The sequence below is a fragment of the Penicillium psychrofluorescens genome (genome assembly GCF_964197705.1).
Source record: "Penicillium psychrofluorescens genome assembly, chromosome: 6".
NCBI lineage: Eukaryota > Fungi > Ascomycota > Eurotiomycetes > Eurotiales > Aspergillaceae > Penicillium > Penicillium psychrofluorescens.
This window is the reverse complement of record NC_133444.1, coordinates 2,656,696-2,676,376: the sequence shown is the minus strand read 5'-3', so window position 1 is coordinate 2,676,376 and position 19,681 is coordinate 2,656,696. Positions and strand designations below refer to the sequence as shown.

Genomic DNA, 19,681 nt, shown 5'->3' with positions numbered 1-19,681 from the left:
ATATTGTAAAATCACATAATACAGGTTCAATTTGGCCCTTCCATTACTCGTATCTTCATATAATATAAAAGACAAACGCCAACAGAATCAAATATTTGCCAATTTTGAGTATATCCATCTCAACAATAACCACCCATTTACAGGGCCTGTACCGAGACCCTCCTAGGCGCACCGCTACCATTCAAAAGGCCCGCGCTACTCGATTCTCGCAGATGATTTTGGTGCATGTCACCCTGACTTTGATCATCCAGATCTTCAACATCCAAGCTAAAGCGTCTGGGTCGAGACCACATGCCAAATTGGTCACCACCGTGGGCTTCGCCCACATCCTTCATCTGCTCTGACTGGAGCCCAAAACGATCGACGACCTGCGCATATAGATCTGCATGTGCTGAAGCTCTCGTGGAAGTTTTGCCTGCTGACCCCATGCGGCTCTGCGCGCGGCGGAGGAGCTCCATATGCTGAGATGCGGTGTCGGCGGCACGAGGGTGATCCTTTGCCTCGGAGTCACTGATCAGGTCGTAGAGAACACCCTCATGCAAAGTGGCTGCGGACTGGTGGTTTTCAGAGGCAGTGTAAAGAGCGGACAGCAATTTGGTCATTTCCAAGGTCACGCCGTCGCAACTGCCCCATACCTGGCGCAGATTGTAGCAAATGTCGCGACAAAGCTGGATTGCAGAGTCGACAGCACCGCGACAGAAGCGGGCCTCAACAAGACGTCGCCCAATCCAAACCACGACATCAGGCGTCCAGGTCCTCTGGACAATCCGCGAGGTCCAGAGCTGGGTAAGGATCCCTTCCAAATCTTCGAACATCTCGTGCTCACCCAGGAGAGTGATAATGTCGTTGAGCTCTGGGAATGGAAGATCAATTATATCCATACCAATGGACTTCGAGGCCTCCATGATCTCTTGAAGCAGCTGCTTGGACTTGATGGACATGTCATGGAATGTCTTGTCATCCTCGCACTTGGTGGCATTGTGGCCGCTCAAGTACAAGCACAGCTTGGTGGCCGTCGTAAGGCTCTCGTAGTCATTGAGGCCGTCGGTCAAATGCAGGAAAGAGTGCAACACCCCTGTGAGTGTACTGGCATCCTCGAACTGATAGGAGTTGCACAAGTCGCGAACCAGGTTGGTAGTCTTGCTGAGGATATTGATGTTGTAGTTTTCATGATGGACTTCCTGCAGACAGATGCGGTAAAACTGCTGCACAACTTCTTTGCCTGCGACGTTTGTAGCGGACAAATTGCTGCAGAAGTAATCGTACAACCTGCTTCGCGTGTCCATGGCAGCGCGCGTGCGCTTCTGCTGCGTCTGTAGACGGGCCAGACGATCGCCCGAAGCCAATGTCGGAATGAAATCATGACCAGAGAGGTTCTGTGAAAAGGTCTGCTGAGTCTGTACCTCGCGCGCCATCTCAGTCATGATTTGAACCGAGGTGGCACGTCGGCCAAACACTTCCTCAAAAGCAGCCACAAAGACGGCGTCACGCCGGTCACCGAGAGTCATGGCCGAGGTATCGGATCCGGACATCACGCGTTGGCGCAGCTCGTCGAGCATGTTGCTGCCGTCTTCAATAAAACCACATTCTAGGTAGATAGCAGCAACCTTGCGAGCCCAGTCGTCCATCATTTCAGTCTCGCCGCCGGCGTGCAAGACATCAGTCACGTAGGTGTGAAGGATGGCATTGCCCTGTTGGGTTCCGGTCGAGGTACCCTGGCGAGCATGGGCCAAAGCAAGCTCGCGTAGCCAGGATAGCGTAGTGGTGGAGAATAGCCCTTGAGTCTTCTTGGCGAGCTGGAACTCTTCCATGTAGAGAGAGCGAGCCTCATTGGAGGAGTCATGCTTCCGTACGAAGAGCTGCGCCATCTTGTGCTTGAGGGTAATGGGCAGCGGCTGCGTCATCTGATCAAGTCTCTTGGTTGACTGGGAAGAAGGCACCCATTCGTTCGTTTGTAGGGGCTGCTTGTACAGCGAGATGGCTTGGTCAATGTAGGAGTCGCTGGTCTCACACAGCTCGGCGAAGAGCAGAGTTGCATTGAGTGTCTTCTGGTGCGTGGGACCGTAGACATTTCGACAAGTGTTGACATATTCGGATGCCACCTGGTACCGCTCAGAAAAGTCCGCAGACTTTGTGTGAGCAGTGAGAATGGACATGTATCCCAAATACGTCTTCTCCAGAAGAGCCTCCTCTTGGATAGGATCAGACGGGCGCATGCCATCCTCAACGACGAGAGTCGGCCACAGATGCCTATAGATATCCAGCGCAGAATTCCACTGCATTTCCTTCTCATAGAGGATGATTAGCGCAAGAGCTGCTTCCATGCCCTCTGGAGAAATCTTGCTGTTTTGCATAGTGGTCTGGTAGATGCGCTGGTACGCGCTCTTGGCTTCGTTGTTCATCTCGAGACGAGTTGCGAGGCTGGCTTCCAGATACATATTTTCGATTGTGTGCTGGTGCGTGCCTCCAAGGCGAGAAGTCAGGAAGTTGCTCACGGTATGAAGAAGAGTGAGCGCCTTTTCGAACTGGAAGGAGGTCTCGTAGAATTCAACGACAGCCTTCGCCACGGCTAGCACAGAGGCCACCGGGACTGTGTCAGATGAGATCAAAGAACCAAACGCATTTTCGTACACAACTGTGGCCTGTTGCAGATGAAGCCTGCGGAAGTGGCAGTAAGCCAGAATCAAAGCAATGTCGGCAGCAGGTGGCGCCAGCTCGGTGGAGAACTGGTGATACGACGAGGGACGCTCAACTGATGGCCAAACATGCTGCAAGACAGCCATGGCACAGTCACTGGCAGAAATCCAGTCTTCCTCGCGAAGGTATATACTGGCAAGATTGTGACACAAGATCAAAGTACCAACCGACAGGTTGCCTGGAGACGAGGTGATGGAGTCCAACAGCTCAACGAGCAGCTTGCGGTCCCGGGTGGACAAAGAAGACGCCTCCTCAATGGAGACGGTATTCGCCATAGTCTCGGCGAGCGACAGTGCCAGGCTCTTTGCTTCTGTGGTGTACTCCAAATTGTTCTCCTTGTAGTAGCGCCACATGAGAACCGCCAAAGACCGATCCAAGCTGTACAGCTCCATCTCGCGAGTCTCGGCTCGGAGCATCAGCACTCTCTGCATCATTTCCGGAGAGTGAACACCTGTAATTTCGAGATCTGCCACCAGTTCGCGGATGACGACCTCTGCCTCATCGTTGTAGCCTTGACGACGAAGGAACTGATAGTAGACCAGGGCGACGTTGGCTTTTTTGTCCATCATGTCGACAGAATCAATGTCACAAGAATTGAGACCGGCCCAAAGGCTTGACAGAATAGACTGTGCCTGGAGGATATCGCCATCCTGCTCGTACATCTGAGCCATGTACAGAGAATACTTGATGCGGCGCTCATCGGTGACATCCAGGGTCCGGACCATGTTGTCGTACTTGGTTCTCGCAATATCCCTACTCATCTCATCGCTTCCAGTGGTGGAGAATTGTTCAGTCAAGAACTCAGCTGCCTCGGAGGATTGACTCGAGTTGCTGCCGTACTTCTGAAGAATCTGTTGATAGAACTGCTTGGACATGAGAAGAGCAGATTCGTTGTCTCCCCGAGATTTGTACATGCCGACAATCATTCCGAGGTATTGCAAGCGCTGGTTGAAATCGACGCCAGTAATTTCGGAGTCAGTCAGGATCAGGTACTTCATGATGTCCTCCTGTTGAGGAGTAATCGTGCCCTTTTCGCTGAATGACTGGGTCATCATCTCAGTGCAGGTCAAGGTAATGGAATAAGATTGGCCCAAGAGCTCCTGGCTAAGCCTCCATGCTTCGTAGCAGTGCTCATCGGAATAATCGGCATGCGCCAGCTTGGACACTCGCGCACTGAGAAGCAGGCTCTGAAGGAAAGCTGGAGACTTCTCTCCCAAGACAATGCGACGGATGTCAGTTGACAGTCGATACAGTTCAAGAACGCTGGACCGAGTAAACTGCGATTCTTTGCAAGTTAACTCAAGACGAGCAAAGAGGACTGTTGCAGGAAGGAGCGCTTTGAAGTCGTTGCTGAACTGGAATTCTCCCTCGTCCGTCACCAGAGGCGACGACAAGAGATGTGATAGCCAGTATCGTGCCGTGTACTCCAGGATGACATATTTGTCAAAGAGGCGGTTGCGTTCCTCCATGTCTAGCTTGTCCAAGGATAGATCGGCTTCCTCTCGAACGCTCAACTGTACCCAGGCGAGACACCTGGCAAGAAGATCGTAATGCGCCTCCTTGAGGTTAAGCCCTGACTTCGTACTGAGAGATTTTGCCTGAGTGATGACATGGTCACGAATGCAAGTATGTGCAAAGGAGACAACGCCATCGCGAGTCATGACCAGTGGAGCCATCGAATTGAATGAAGTGTCACCACTGGAGCGACTGGGTTTGAAACCGGAACCTTTGGCATCGACTTTCAGCAACTCATCAACTTCTTCAACAAGCAAAGGCCTCTCTGAGGCCGCAAGCCAGGACATGATGCATCGCGTCTCCTGCTGGTTGAAGTCGATGTTCTTGAGATGGAAGTCAAGAAACTCGGACATAGACTGTGGAAGAGTATTGACAGAGGAAATGGCGTGGTTCAAAGTCCTCTGCTGCCGAGCATAAATAACAGCCATCTCGGCCCAGCTGAAAGAGCCTTGAGAGCGGTTGACAATGGCCGCCACAGCCGAATCAAGCTGATCATCCTTAAAAGTATCAAACTGTGACTCGGAATAGAGCATCTTGCGCACGTAAGCTCCCATGTCAGTCTGGGTGTGAGAAGACTGAATGTCGAACTGTTCGACGCCCATACTAGGCAACTTCGAGCTGAGAGGTCGGCTGAAGGCAATCATCTTTGATCCAGCACTCTGCTCAGTCAAAGCCTCATTGAATTGCTCGAGGCATGCAAGCGCGTTTTGCTCGCCACCTTTGATTTGGTCAAGGCCGTCGACCACAAACATGTATTGGATGTTTGACTTCAAGCCGGTGCGAATTCCTTTCCAAAGGGCTTCGTCGATTTCCGTCTCACTGGCTCCATCCAGAGCTCCCTGTGCCGCTTTTGCGACATCAATAAGGATTGCTTCCTGAGTACGCTGGTCACTGACGCAGTGATCCAACATCTGGTGCAAGATGCCCTTCAAGATGCGCAAAGGCAGGGTTGCAACAGGGATATCGGCCCCTGGAATAGGTTAGTATACGAGGTCATGGAAAAAATTCTCTAGACTCACTGATTGTGTACGGAATAACATCCCAAGCATCGTGCTCGGCTGATTCTTGGAGTCGGTCTACGGTCCACTGTGCAAGAGCACTCTTCCCAGAGCCAGCACCACTAGTGACTAGCATCATAGGAGAGCTCCCCACAGTGAATTCGTAGAGGGCATTGTTAAACCATTCGAAAGAGCCCTCGGCAAGGGTGTGGGAGCGAGCCTCCAGAATGAATTGGAGCGGGCGGTCCTGCACACTCAGGAATTGACGGAGACTTCCCAATTCGGGACTCGAGTAGATTTCCGAACTTTGATCAACAAGCTTTGAGGTGCTGGACTCGACGATGCAGTTCCAATGAGTGGAATATCGGCGGGCGTAGGTGATGAATGCTCTATCAACATTGTGCGAGATTACCTGATTAGGCTCCTTGCTCTTGAATCCCTCGATGCAGCTGCCAGAGGTGTTGCAGACCATTTCCAACAGATCAGCAAAGGCGGCAGCCGCTTCAGGTTGGAGTTCCGGAGAGGATTTGTAGGCACTCTGGTACTGCAAGAGCAAATGGATTCCGACAGCTACACGGCCGTATCTGCCAAAAACATTTTCGAAGATATCCGTGTTATCAATGTCAGACTAGTCAGAGAGGTTAGCATATATATTCATGAAGGCTGGCCATGTTTAACTCACCTCCAGAAGCAGAATACAATATCCCCAGATTAGCATCGCCGCCTCGTTGGCGCCAGGCGCAAACGCTCCAACCGATTCGCGGAGCGCATCAACTGCATATGCCAACCGGGAGGCCCATCTCAGGCTGCAATCGAGTCTGCTGCCATCACGGGGCATCCATCGCAGACGCTCAGCGGCGACAATGTCGAAAAATACGTCCACCTTGGGACTGCGCTGGCTGATTTCACCGGCAGACAGACCGAGCTGAGTCTTGCACTTCTGAGAGACGGTCTGGATTTTATCTTGCAGCACAGTCAGCTTGTAGCTGCTTCCGCGAAGGGTTCCGTCTCCGCGAGCTATTTTTCCAGCAGTCATGGTCTTGGTTCCTCCAGAGCGGAATCCATCTGTTCTGATGCCTCTCTGGCCAGAGCCCTGGCCAAGACCTCCACCCGTGGCAGCTCCCGGGCCAAATCCACTTTGGGTGGAATGTACTTCGGTTTTCTGTCCGGTGGTAACATCTCGAGCTCGTTTCTCTGCGGTTCCCTGGCCACTGCTGACAGCGCCTTGACTCATGCCACCATCCTGTGCCATAGCTCTAGCATTGGTTATGCCTCTAGCTCGGCCCATGTCTCCAGTTTCGCTCATACCTCCACCTCGAGCATCAGGACTGAAGACCTGCTGTTCAAGATTTCCTTGATTGAAGGTAGACTGGCGAGTGCTGCCCTGGCTGAATTGGTCTTTACTCGCACCAGAAGTGGAGGGGATACCTGCGACCACGTTTTTGCTGGAAGAGCCTTGACCAGTATATCCTGTGGTGGAGTAGTTTTGGCTGGTACTGGATAGTTTGCTAGAGGTGTCTTGAGTGGCATATGAGCTAGAGTAGCCTCCGGTTGTGCTTCCTTTGGTGGAAATCCCCTGAATATTCTGGCCGGTGCCGTAGCTGCTGGACGTGTCCTTGGTTCCTTGGCTGATGCCTTCGTTGCTGTAAGCACCGACGGGCACATCTTTCCTGGGGATGTTCTGACTGAGGCCATCTTTGCTGGAAACATCTTTGCTTGTGTCTGTTCTAACGTACCCCATGTTCGTGGGCGCGTTTTTGTTGGAAGAATCCTGAATGCCCTGACTGGCATCGTCGGCAGTGGAGATACCTTGGGGCATGGTTGTGCCGGAGTAACCTTGACTAGTATCCGACTTTTTGAAGGAGCCCATGGTGGCTTCCTTTTTGCTGGAACTCGCTTGGCCGCCACTGCCCATTCCAGAAACACCTTGGTTCACATTTTGACTGCCCTTGCTAGTACCGGATTGTTCGGAAATGCCTTTGCCGGCAGATCCACCACCGAAAACATCGGAGCTGATTTGGCCTTGCTCAGCAACTTCGTCGTCAAGGCTTGCATCGCTGAAACGGCTTCGACCGACATTCGCTTGGCTATCGGCGTTCGCCTGGTTGAGGTTTCCTGAAGTTGTTTTTCCAGTACTGGGGACGTCTTTGCTGCCGCTGCCTGCTGCTCCTGCTCCTGCCCCTCCAAGCGATGATTTCCCTGTGGAGTCCCCCTTGCCCAAAGTGTATCCCTGAGTGATTGGACCTCTTCTGATATCATAGTTTTCCGGCACTCGTGAAGGACGTCTGTCAGATTCGATCCACTCTGGGTTGGTGTTTTCATTCTTGCTGCTGGAACCACCTCCACTCCACAGGCCGTTCTTGTTCTCTTGGCCGCCATTTCCATTCCAAAGTCCACCACCAGTTTGTTGCTGTCCGGTGGACTCCTGGCTGGGTGGGTTTGTGCCGAAGAGCCGCCGTCCGGCTTCTTCCGCTTTTTCCTGGGGGTTGCTGGCACTCATGCCTCCGCCGGTCTGCTCTGCTTGGCTGGAAGTATTCGCACCAGACTGTCCTTTGCCAGAGATTTGTTGAGCAGTGCCTTCATAGTTTCCACCGCCGACTTGCTGCTCTCTCATGCCTGCTTCTGTCTCGGCTTTGCTGGGAGCTCCTGCACTGGACTGTCCCTTGCCAAACATTTCCTGAGCGGCAGCGCCATATTTTCCGTGGCTGACCTGCTCTCTGATTGATCCTGCTCTGTCAAGGATATCCTGGCCAGATTTGCTTTGGTTGCTCTCCTCCTTGCTGGGGGAGATTTTGTTGCTCAGCTTCTTCATAAGCTTCGATCCGGCACTCTCTGTGTTCTTCTCGGTGTTTGCAGACATGATGATATGATACTTGGATGTGGGTATCAAAGATTGGCGACGAGGGATGTTGTCGTAAAAATTAATCGATATTAATATACAATAAATTGTTCCTTGGATTCTGTTCTTATGTCATGGATAGTTGAAAAGGGAGAGAAAAGATAAATGGAGGCATGAAAAAGGCTAAATAGCAGCCAGAGGATTTCTTCCCTACCATTGCATCATGGGATTCCTTCGGAAACACACGTATTACGACCTAATGCGACGTGCTGTGAAGAGCACAAGTCCTGTTTGAGATGGTGTACCATTCAACGCCTGCTCAATTCCAGTTATCGACAACGAATCTCATAGAGCAAGAACAGAGCAAAGCGGGACGCGATGTCATCGGCCCAAGAAAATCGTGAAGTCGATGATGCTCAACCAAAAAGGCTGGCCGAACGGTGGATCAACCGAACAGCTGATGTCTCGATATAAACTTTAAGCCTTCGTCATTGTTTTCTCCAGTCTCTACTATGTCTAGAGCTGGGACATTCTGTAAAATACCATGTAGAGAAAATATCAATCTTGCAGCTATATTCAATCAATTGACCTACTCTCATACCGAAATCGCAATGAACCTTTCCATATTGTCTCCTCAAGTTTGACTGAGGGAAGAGGACAGCTCCAAACTTGTGGGGAAACCCCATGCCAGGAAACAATCAGCACCCTTTGAACTCAATGCAAGCAAAAATACTTACTATGACTACTGGAGCGAACAAACGGCTCTCCCTATGACGTCTATATATCCCCAACTTATTGTCTGCATTCGAGAAAAGGTCGTGGACATCATTGGATTGGATTTGATCGGGCTTAGTCATCTGACCGATAACCCTTGACGAACTGCTCGACCCATGGATGCCATGAGCAAGTGAGATCATTATCCGGAGAAATCCGACAGACAGGAATTGGTGAGATCATGTCTTTTGGTTTACTTCTCCTCCTGGTCGTGAGGCGAGAGTCGTGAGGCGAGGGATGCCGTCCAGCTAACTTTCCAGTCGGTTACCGTCGTTTGTCATGACATCAAGTGAAGGGAAGAAGGTTTCAATGTCTTTGAAAATAAAGTACAATTCATCATATTGTTTCTGAATTTGGATCCTATCGTGAGTCATGCAGAGTTGTGATTGAGGTCTGTTTGTTTTGAAGTGATCAACAGCAGTCTTTCCACACTTGCTTTTATATGTCACCAACCTTTTTGAAGCGTGCCAGATATATAAAATCTGCTCTTTACATTGGCTTCCTGCAAGCCATGAAGATAGAAATCACCAGAGCATATATAACACCATATGAAGGACAGATACCAAGTCTGTACTCCCACAGCCTGTTGCACCTTATACGACGCATACTCCCAAGACTACGATAGCAAAAAAGTAAATAGTGGATGAAAAGTAGAGACTCCATTCCTAGATGGGCAATGCAATGCACGGAACAGCCTATGTACGAGTCGAACAAACTTAACCGACCGTCCTGAGCGCAGCCCCTGAAGTGAACTCAGCCCGCAAAGTCCACCGTCATATCCATGAGCGGCAAACCTCCGAGCCTCCCTCACTTTCCACCCCTCAGGCCATCACAGATAGATGTGTCATGCCTGAATTTTCCACTCCCAGGAAACCGAATCCATTGCCAAGCAAGTTAAACGCAAAATAGATAAAAAAGGAAACACGAAGCATGATATCATCCGTGCAAATAGCCAGCCGTAGCTGGTATGCCTTCGTTTGATTGGGGCCGTGTAGCGTCGTCGTCGGGTCTTGCGAAAATTTGTTTCAACATCGTAAACTCAACGCCGAGTGCGCGGCCCAGGGTTTTTTGGTTTGTGGGTGCGATCCGTTTAAGTGCCGGGGTTGGGGTTCATCTAATTTGAGAAAATGGGTCAGCACCTTTTGTCTCGGTTTTATGGGACGGTGTGTGTGTGCGTTGCGGAGATCATCAATCATGCAGAGGGTTGGGGCGTATGTACCTTGCGCTTGCCACCGGTCATGGTCACGTTAACGAAACGGCGGGTGTACAGGATGCGCTTGTAGGCGCGGCCCTTGGGGGTCTTCTTCTTCTCCTGGGGCTCGACCTGTATTCGATAGTCGTGTTAGAAGGGCGGTTGATGACGAGAACACAGTTGAAAGGAGACTGTGGCAAACTTGGAGAACAAAGGGGCACTTGCCTTAGGAGTGGCGGCCTTGACCTTACCGGCACGGGCGAGAGAGCCGTGAACCTTACCCATGTTGGATGACTGAAGCTGGCGATGGACTTCGAAAAAGGGGATGGAGGTGTGGTGATGGAGATGGGCTGGAGTGAACGGGCTCGACGGTGCAAAATTGAGGAGTGTGAGTTGTGGGGCCGCTTAGCGAGCCGGATGACTCATGGTCATGTGATGGTTGAGAGATGCTTATGTCAGCGGTGTTGGGTGGTCATGGGTCACGTGATAGTATTACAAGAACTATGGACAATGATGATAATGCACAACTCCAGGCCCAGTAGGGTACAGGATATCCCAAACGCCTTGGTAGATGCAACGCCCGTAAAAATGCATTTAGCTGCCCTTTTTCGCCTTGGCAGCGGCCTCCTCGCGCTCCCGCTTTCGTGCCAGGTACCGTTCCTTGGCGCTGGACACATCGCCTTCCGTCTTTTTGCTCCGGCTGCGGTCGGCAATTTCCTTTTGGCGTGCAGCCTCTGCTTCTTCCTCTTGTCTGGTACGCTCCTCTAGCTGGCTGGCAACCATTTCCGTTTGGCGGGCGCGCTGACCTGCACGGCCTGCCTGGAAACCCGCATTGACACCAGGTCGCGCGGCGGCAGGTCGAGGAGCTTGCGCAGCAGCACCCGGCGGTGCTTTGGGTTTCGGTGCGACGTTCAAGCCTGCCGACAGCAGTTGCCGTTTGTCAACCACTTGGCCTTCTTCGTTGACGACAATATGAGCTCCGCGAGCATTGAGTTCCGCCGCTTTCTGGTCCTCTGTCTTCTCCCCGGGTGCGTTGTCGGTCTCTCCAGGAAGCTCACCCTCTTTGACGCGCTTGGCGGCTTCCTCTGCCGCTTTGATAACCTCTTTGTGCTGCTCTTCCCCTCGGGAGAGCACATCCCGGTAGAACCCAACCATGCCAGTATTGCCATTCTGTTTCCGTCGTTCCTCCTCTTCCGCCTCACGGCGTGCCTCTTCTTCTTCAATCTTCCGCAGTTCGGCCTGTTGCGCCTTGTAGGCAGCCGTCACAAACTTCTCCTTGTCGGCAAACTCGTCGCCCTCGGCCTCGCGCTCCTTGGCTAACTGCCGGTCACGCGCGCGTAGTTGGTCGCGCTTCCGAACCTCTGCACTGCGGAGCAGATTGTCCATGTATTTTGGAACTTCGCTCTTATTCGCCGTGGCGGCTTTGTTCGGTTTGGCGTGTAGGCTGTCGTACACCGCATCGTAGGAGTAAATTGATGGATCCAGTTCCTCGGCCTCCTCGGCGTGTTTCCGACTGCTATGCAGAGCAGATAGGTTCGTAAAGTCTTGTTCCGTACCGGCCGCCTTCTTCGACTGGGATTGGTTCAGTCCCATGCTAACTCCTTCCTGGCGGTTCTTGTCCTTTGCTTCGTCCTCGTCCTCATCGTTCGCAAATATAGAATTCTTGCTCAGCGGTTTGATGCTTGGCTTGCTGCCACTTCCTAATTGCAATTTCCGTTTCGGTGGCGGCGGCCCGGCGGTGGAGGAGGGTTTTGGTTCTGGAGCTGGCGCCTCGAGTCCTCCGATTGTGGACACTTCCACGGCGCCATCATCGTTCGGCTGGTCTTCATCGCCAGAATCATCGTCAAATATGGCTTTTTTCCGCTTCTGTCCAAGGGCATTGCCTGGGTTCGGGCCCGATGGCTTCTTGTTCGGCAGATTCAATCCGTAGGAGAGTTTTGGTGGCATGATGGGCGAGCCGGCCCCGGTGATTACATTCAAAGCTGAAGGAAATCCAGAAGCGACTGTCACAAAGGGTCAAGTGCTCTAGCGACCTCGGCAGCGGACTGCGATTGCATTGATGAAGTTGAAAAGCTCCGGCAGAGTGACTGCCGATAACGCGAGATAGTCACGTGATCATGTTTCCAGTGCGAGTCCATTCTCCCTTGGTGAAATATCTCCTCTATCTTGTTTCCTCACATGCTCCATATCTACTATTTTTGTCGCTGGCCAGGGTTTTGACGCTATGGTAAAGCGAATATATCCCCGGTAGATCTCTATATCGTGATGATCTAGGCATTGATTCCCATATCTAGAATAGATGTTGTGTTGGCCCGGCAATTAATCGGCCCTAGTACACAGGTAAAACGGGCGGGCATATGATTTTGCCGCGACATTCATTCGGATTTTATGGGCCAAGAGCATTTTGCCTGCCCTGTAGCCGATTTGGAAGATCTCAGGAAAAGAGATAGTGATTGGAGAGGGACCAGTATAAGCTTGCCAAGGTTTCCTACTATGGTTTGCGTCGTTGCTGGAATGGGCCACTAAGAGGCTAAACACAGGTGCATAGACACGAGGATAGAATAAATCTCTTAGATACAGAGGCTGATTCCTCAAGGCTTCGCCAAGTCACCTGAAGGGGAAGTCGGTACAGTAGGCCACGCAGCCTTCTCGCTTGCAAATAATGATCTCGGGTATAATATACACATTGCTTTTTTAATTATGGTCGCCATCTGGGTCCCCAATTATGCGCTCGCTACTCTCGCTCCGCAGGACAACCACTGTCCCCTCACCAATGTTGGACTTTCCCAGCGATCGCGAGTTCCGACCAGCTTTTTGAAGAGGGTAACTCCCTTGACTGTTGTGTCCGTAGATAATGCCACTGGAACGTCCACCGGTCGGAGGCAGGCTACGCTGGGAGGAATCCAGAATACGGCGGAACACCCCAAGTTTCCTCAAGGTTGGTAGGGATCCCACTATCAGCCCTATATTGTACTCGACGACCATCCAGAGAAGCGACTTCGCGATAGAAACTATTCACCAATGTAAGTCAGTAGAGAGCCCCGGAATTCTCTTTACAGAGGAACGCACAAGTATAGTCGGTGGTGTTTTTCTGATATGCTAGTGTCGGCAATCGAACCAGCGCAGCAGCATAACTGAGAGTTCCTATATTTGAAACATTAATATTTGACCGGGTACCGGTAAGAGGAGAGCAGCCTACCAAGAGCAAAGAGAGCCGAGATAGACAAGCGGCGTCGAATGGGCATCTGAAGGGTCCAAATGCTAGGCATGGGAAGGATAATGATTGCCACATCAACAAGGAACATCACCACACCTTGATACATAGTGATGCCAAACAGTGCGTTATTAGAAAAGCATTTCTTGGGCTCGATTGTTTTATCCCAGGTTGCCTGAACGGGGACACATTGAAAAACCATCGCGAACGACCCTGAAATGGTAAACAGCGCTAGGAATATAATAATACTCCATCCCCAATAGCGGATGTATGTTATGGGGAAGACCCGCATGATAAATAGGAGTAGACTGGTCTTGACGCACGCTGCGACAACAAGATATACTGTGTTGGCGATGTAAACAAGCTGAAAATACTGTGGTCAGTTTTGTAAAAAAAGACGATCATAGCTGAAGCGAGCTCACCTTTTCCATCACCATGATATCACTGAGCAAAAGAGTGGATTGATGGTACCCAACTCCGTAGTAAGTTACAACAACTGCCAGGGCATCCCATGCCAGTACGAGGATCTGATAGTCCCCAAGCGACTTTAGATCACCAGTGCAGAGAATGTTGGTTGAAAACACATACCAGAGAGATAGCGACAAACAAATCATCGTTGCCAAAGGATCGAAGAAGAAATTTCCTCACATATAGCTGTCCCAGTTCTTCCGGTTAGCCATTTCTAGGGATTGTTGGCGCGTAGAGCATCATTACCCTAGATCCGCACACCAACAAGGACAAAGCTGCAAGCGTGAAAGACACCGCTCGCACTGTTACTACCATTGAGGGGGTGCCCCCTTCATCCAGAGCAGAAGTACTCGTGCTCATGATGTCGCTGAATGCTCGCTTCCCCTGGGGAAAGAGTAAGAAAAGATTAAGAAAACTGGAGAAGGGGGGCTGCTTCTAAGATTATGTATCTGTTGGAACTCCTGTATCGAACCTGCCATTGATACATTAGGGTTAGCGTCGACCCTAGAGAAATCCACAGACTGGGAATGTCTAGTGCGGTTAAAAAATGGAAAATAGCACAACTCTCACTCTGGTTAGACCTTGTGAAATCTCTTTTATATCCAACACTTCTAAAGACACGGCTCTATGCGCCTTCATGCGTATAATTTGTATGCAAACGAGGATAACGCAAAAGGATGGACCTGGGTTACCCCGAAAGGGTGCCAAAGATCTCACTGTCCTAGGAGTATTTAGCGTAACCCTTTTTGCCTCAATTAGACCTAGCCCTCACCAAACCCATCCCATGGGTACCCTCAATAGGCCCAAGCCCAACCCGTTCTCAGAGTTGGGTTTGATGCGGTCTAGTTTCCACTTAGATTTGTGTCTAGAGAAGCGGGTGTTGGTCCACATAGATTTAGTACAGGTTAATAAACAAACCTGTACAAGAAAAACTATCTTACAGACTCTTGTTTTAAGATGCTATTAAAGCCGATGACAGCCCGCCACCTTAGCTGTAAGATTTTGTGGAGTTCACGGGTTCCCCTGGACGAGTCGGCGTCGAAGGGCCCACCTAGCTCCGAGCCAGCAATGCGGTAGTCGAGTAGTAGTATTCCTTAGGGAGTTTCACGATCCTGACCTAGATGTTTACAACGCCGTGGAGGAATACCGCCTCCAACAACTAGAGGTCGTCAAGAATATTCCGGGGGCTCGCATTACTATGAATATCCAGCCTATGTCATCAAACGCTATCACAGTTTGCGATGCCAATGGAGGCAACCCGCTAGGGCTAAAAGCGCAGGCCCATCAATGTATGTGTCTGGATCCAATGATGTCCGCTTTTGCGGTTCGTTAATTTTGAATAGGGTTCCTGATTATGATGGACTGGTCGAATCCCGAGGATGAGGCCACCATGCTGGAAGCCAGTCACAAAATCGTCGATCAGGCCGAGGCCGTCGCGAAGAAGAACGGCACTTACGTTGATTTCAAGTATTCGAACTATTGTTCACGAGACCAGGATCCTCTAGCTACCTATGGATCGGAGAACTTGAGCAAGCTGAGATCCGTTGCCCGGGAAGTTGACCCTCGGGGTATTTTCCAGACACTACAGAATGATGGATGGCTGCTTTCCAAGACAGCCTAATGAGTGAACCGGTATCAAAAGTGCGTAGGATTCAGTGATCACGATAGCACTCTACATTTGAGTAAATCGAGGAAATATAGAGCCATACTCGTGGCCCCAGCTACTATAAAGGATCCCAAAAGCCGCAGGACTATCTCTAGAAGCCATCAGAATATTGCCCGAAGTACCTATCATGACTCTCGGGAGCCTATAATGACACCCTATGAACGCCGTCGCGGATTCTGGGAGCCCTATATTCGCCCAGTAACTGATAGGTGAGTCCTGGGATCTGTAAATTGGGATAAATAACGGGTAATTCATGACGTAAATCAGTAAATGAAACATCCTATTTCGGAAAGTTCCATAGTGATAGGCTCTCGTGGGTAGGTTTTTGGCGAGGTCTAGTCGTTATCTAGTACTGCACTAGCGATTCTAGGAAGCTTGGCAGATTGAAAAAGTATCAATTTCGCTAGTCAAAGTTCCGATTGCCCAGGATCCACTCATCTCTCGTTTCCTAAGCACCATCAAAAACTAGGAGGCTCTGTATATTAACTTCCCCATAGCCACGCTCCCGCAGTAATTCCCGTCCACGATGGACAGGAAATTCGGCGACTGCAATGATTTTGACATCAGAACAGGCGTTAGTTTTGCCAAGAAGTTGTAAGACCGCGGACAGTGTGTTCCCCGTGGCGAGTACGTCGTCTACAACCACTACTGATGCCCCCGTTGGGATCACATCCAAGCCTATCTCGATGTTTCTCTTCTTGGATCTAGCCACTGAAGCGGAAGATATATGCGATGCAGACCTAGGGACAGAAACGGTGGGTGGCGGTAGCTTTCCCGTTTCCCGGATCAAGGCCAAAGGTACACCAACTCGCAAGGCGAGCGCCGAGGCAAAGACAAAGCCACCGGCCTCGCAACACACGATAGTATCGACACTGCTCCAGTCACTTGTGAAGTGAGATTGCAATAAAGACGTGCATAGGTCCAGTCCACCGGGTTGCTGGGAAATATTCAGGACGTGGCGGAACTCAATGCTCGGCCGTGGAAAGTCGACCACTACACCCACCATCTGAGCAAGTCGCTGAAGATCGTCGCTGAAGAACGGAAATAGATATTTCTTGGCAAATCTTTTCACTTCATGGTTTCCGGGCTCGTCATTGTCGAAGAGGAAAGTGGGGTGGTGGGTTGAGGTTCGACTTGAGAACCCCCTACTTTTGTCTTCGACAGTTTCGATGCAACCGCCATTATCAAGGGCGTTGCACCCTCGGCGAACTTCTCTGATTTTGTCGATAGTCCTAACATGAACTTCAAGCACTCTGCTGGCAGGCACCAAATGCGAAAAAGTTGCCACTGGAGCCTCATCTCTCATTCCCGTGATCAGCAGCACGTCCGCAGCTACAGCATTGCGTACCACGTCTAAGAAATGCTCTTTGGGAAGCTGCGGTCTTTGCTGGACCTGATTCTGGAAGAAATCTGTCAATGCTGATCGATGATGCTCTTTGTAAGCACGGTCCCGTAGCAGACGGTCCAAGTTAGCACCAGTAGCTTCTGCATATTCTCGCTTGGTCACATCGCTAATGCTGATTGCTTCTGCCACGAGTGGTTTTTGAGTGTCTGTAGTAAATACAGAAGCCCAGACGTTTGCGCAGTAGTCTTTCCCTGCGCCGATTTCCCCGGTAACCAAGATGATGAGCTTTTGTGCTGCTTGTTCTTTTGGCAATGGACAGGTATAACTGAGCACATTGAAGGGATCCACGGTTTGCTTAAGACGGGCTAGACGCTGCCGATTCGGCCCAAATGCCTTAACTGATAGTGTCGCGTCTCTAGGGTCCGGCCCCAGGTCTGCACCATAAGCTCCAAGACTCCAGGGTAATAAGTTCCAAGCGACGCGGTAGACCCAATCCACAGCATCTCGAGCAGCTCTAGTTCCATCGTGATCTCGAGACCACACGCCTGTCACAATGCAAGCATACTCCCAGTCCCGACAACCGAAAGCAGTGGCATCAACTGCCACGTTACTGATCGCTCCGCCACCATGAAGTAAATGGAGGTAACAGAGTGGCGAAGGACGACTCCTAATAGCTTCCACCAAGACTGTGGTAACATTCCGCGACCCGATGCCTTTCAAAAACAGACATCGCTTAAACGAAGAGGTCTTGCTGCCGCCGTGTCCGCCATGCATTCTATACATGTACATCTCGGCATCGAACACTTCTACGCCGTCCATAGATATTGAACTATTTTCTGGCCCCAAAATTGTACCTATGTGAATAGGCATAGGCGAAGATGGCTGTAAGCTCCTTCCGGATGTGAAAGATTCGAACATAGTCACGCCAAGGTGCATCTGACCGGTTTCCCAGTATAAATATGCATCTGCAGAGCAATTTGGCGCCAGTTTTCTTGCAATGTCCTCCTCAAAGTTGCTAAGCTTGGCTTGCGCGTCCTTTTCGTCTACCAGTGGAACAACCCAGGTTCGAACCAAATAGGTCGGAGCAGCGAAAGCCCTGAAGGTCACGCTGATTATTATGCCAATGTTTGTTCCAGCGCCTCTAAGCGCCCATAAGAGCTCTGTTTCATTTTTTGGGCGCACTGCACCAGTCGGAAAGTGTTGTTCTGGTACGTGACCAACACACAGGACCTGGCCAGAATCAACACTGACAAGCACGGCGCCGACGATATTGTCGCAGGCGAGTCCGTATAGCCTAGTCAAATGCCCGAGACCGCCTTGCAACCACAGCCCCGCGCCTACACTTGGACGAGAACCCAAGGGCACTGTCACACCAGCTGCCATGGTTTGACGAACAATATCCCCGGTCTTGCACCCCGCTTCGACAACGACCAGAGGGAGACAATTAAGATCGGATCCTGCTTCCCCATTCTCCGCCTGACAAATATATATTTTATCAAAGGCGCTCATATCAACTGCAACTATATGAGACCATAGGCAGTGACCACTGTGACCGCCACCAAAGACGGTGAGGCTAGTCTTATGCTGGAGAGCCCATTGAATGCAATGCTGAACTTGCCAGATCTCTGTTGGCCTAACTATCGATGCGGGGTGATGAAGGCGAGCTTCGCGGTTCTTAACTAGCATGCCCTTGTCCGATAATGGGACCTGAGCTGTCAGCTCATGTAGGGCAGTCGAATGTTTGCTGAAGGCCACCATCAAGTTCGGTGAACTAAAGAAGAGATGATTTGGCTGAGCTTCTGCACATCGACTCAGCGTTCGACACACCGTACGCCACTCGACCCGAGTAGCTTCGTCTCGCAAGGCAAACCCTGCAATAAATGAAGCAAAACTATCCAGTGCATTGTCGTCATTTGGTACGCAAATCTCTCCGGTAGGAAAAGAAGCCGTCCGATGGCATACTAATCGGTCAAAGTCCAGCTGTTCATCACGATGGAAAACTGCTACCATTCCACCTTCAGGCTGTTCAACAAGCATTTCCAGAGCTCTTTCGATGAACTTGGCTTTGGGCTTCAGGCCATACATGCTGTGGCAGAACAAGATTACGTCGTACTTCTCAGACGTACCATTTGCTGCATTCGTCTCTATGTCGCCATGTAGGGTGAATGGCACTTGGTGAATATCGGGCAAGTTCGCTAGGCAAGGCAACGGCGGCTCTGTTGCCAAGTTAGAAGAAAGCCCTTTCTCCAGCATGGTGGCGAAGAGACTGCTAGGTTCAAATGCGGTAAATCTCTTAATCTTCAACCTCAGATGGCGAGGAAGATATGCAAGAACACTTTTCGGTCCAGGGCCTATTTCTAGCACCGAAATATGGGCACGCGAATTGAATAGAGGTGTCAGGAGCTTCGTCATTTGGGGAATAATGAAGTCTTGATAGATGGTCCATCCTGAACCCTGCAGAAAAGTATCGTACCCAGCGGTATACTGTATGTCTGACAATGAGTGCTTCGATGATGCCGTAGCCGCGGCTTTCTCTCTCAGAGCACGCTTGAGGGTGTCGATATTGGCCATTCTAGTGTATTTTGAGTGATTATCGATAGTGAAATTTGTTGACGAGCACCTGGTGACGATGCACTCCTGGCTTAACTATTCGCAAGTTAGGTCAACAGCTGTCGACTGAGCGAAGCCACTTGAAGCGGGGTCATACGTGGTACAAAAAGCCATGGCCTCCCAAATGAGCTGGTGTTTATGCATGACTTGTCACTTTTTGATCACTTGTCACGGAGTGATTCGTGCAGAACAACTGGGATATACGTCACTATCAACAAGGGCAAACATTCTCTACTCCCGTCTTCTCACTGTGATCCCAAACATCCGTTTACACCCTTAGGGTTATCAACTGTCGTATACGATGAACCGCAACTGCCCCCAATATTTGTCGACAAACCCAGGCTCTGGTTGTCCAAATAATGT

General features: G+C 50.7%; 4 protein-coding genes across 4 annotated transcripts; 1 reads left to right on the top strand and 3 right to left on the bottom strand.

Moving 5' to 3' along the window:
* Positions 1 to 137: 137 nt before the first annotated feature.
* On the bottom strand, positions 138 to 8,070 carry PFLUO_LOCUS9473 (uncharacterized protein; the record flags this gene model as incomplete). The annotated part of the gene is made up of 3 exons (XM_073787304.1): positions 138 to 5,182; positions 5,232 to 5,838; positions 5,893 to 8,070. 3 exons carry the CDS (start codon positions 8,068 to 8,070, stop codon positions 138 to 140), a joined length of 7,830 nt encoding a protein of 2,609 aa, XP_073643473.1.
* A 1,843-nt stretch (positions 8,071 to 9,913) lies between these two features.
* Positions 9,914 to 10,300, bottom strand: PFLUO_LOCUS9472 (40S ribosomal protein S30; the record flags this gene model as incomplete). Its single annotated transcript, XM_073787303.1, has 3 exons — positions 9,914 to 9,937; positions 10,043 to 10,147; positions 10,208 to 10,300. The coding sequence occupies 3 exons, from the start codon at positions 10,298 to 10,300 to the stop codon at positions 9,914 to 9,916; spliced, it is 222 nt and encodes a 73-aa protein (XP_073643472.1).
* A 309-nt stretch (positions 10,301 to 10,609) lies between these two features.
* On the bottom strand, positions 10,610 to 11,962 carry PFLUO_LOCUS9471 (uncharacterized protein; the record flags this gene model as incomplete). Its single annotated transcript, XM_073787302.1, has 1 exon — positions 10,610 to 11,962. The coding sequence occupies one exon, from the start codon at positions 11,960 to 11,962 to the stop codon at positions 10,610 to 10,612; it is 1,353 nt and encodes a 450-aa protein (XP_073643471.1).
* Positions 11,963 to 14,765: 2,803 nt separating this feature from the next.
* PFLUO_LOCUS9470 (uncharacterized protein) lies at positions 14,766 to 15,318 on the top strand (the record flags this gene model as incomplete). Its single annotated transcript, XM_073787301.1, has 3 exons — positions 14,766 to 14,770; positions 14,796 to 14,986; positions 15,041 to 15,318. The coding sequence occupies 3 exons, from the start codon at positions 14,766 to 14,768 to the stop codon at positions 15,316 to 15,318; spliced, it is 474 nt and encodes a 157-aa protein (XP_073643470.1).
* Positions 15,319 to 19,681: the final 4,363 nt, after the last annotated feature.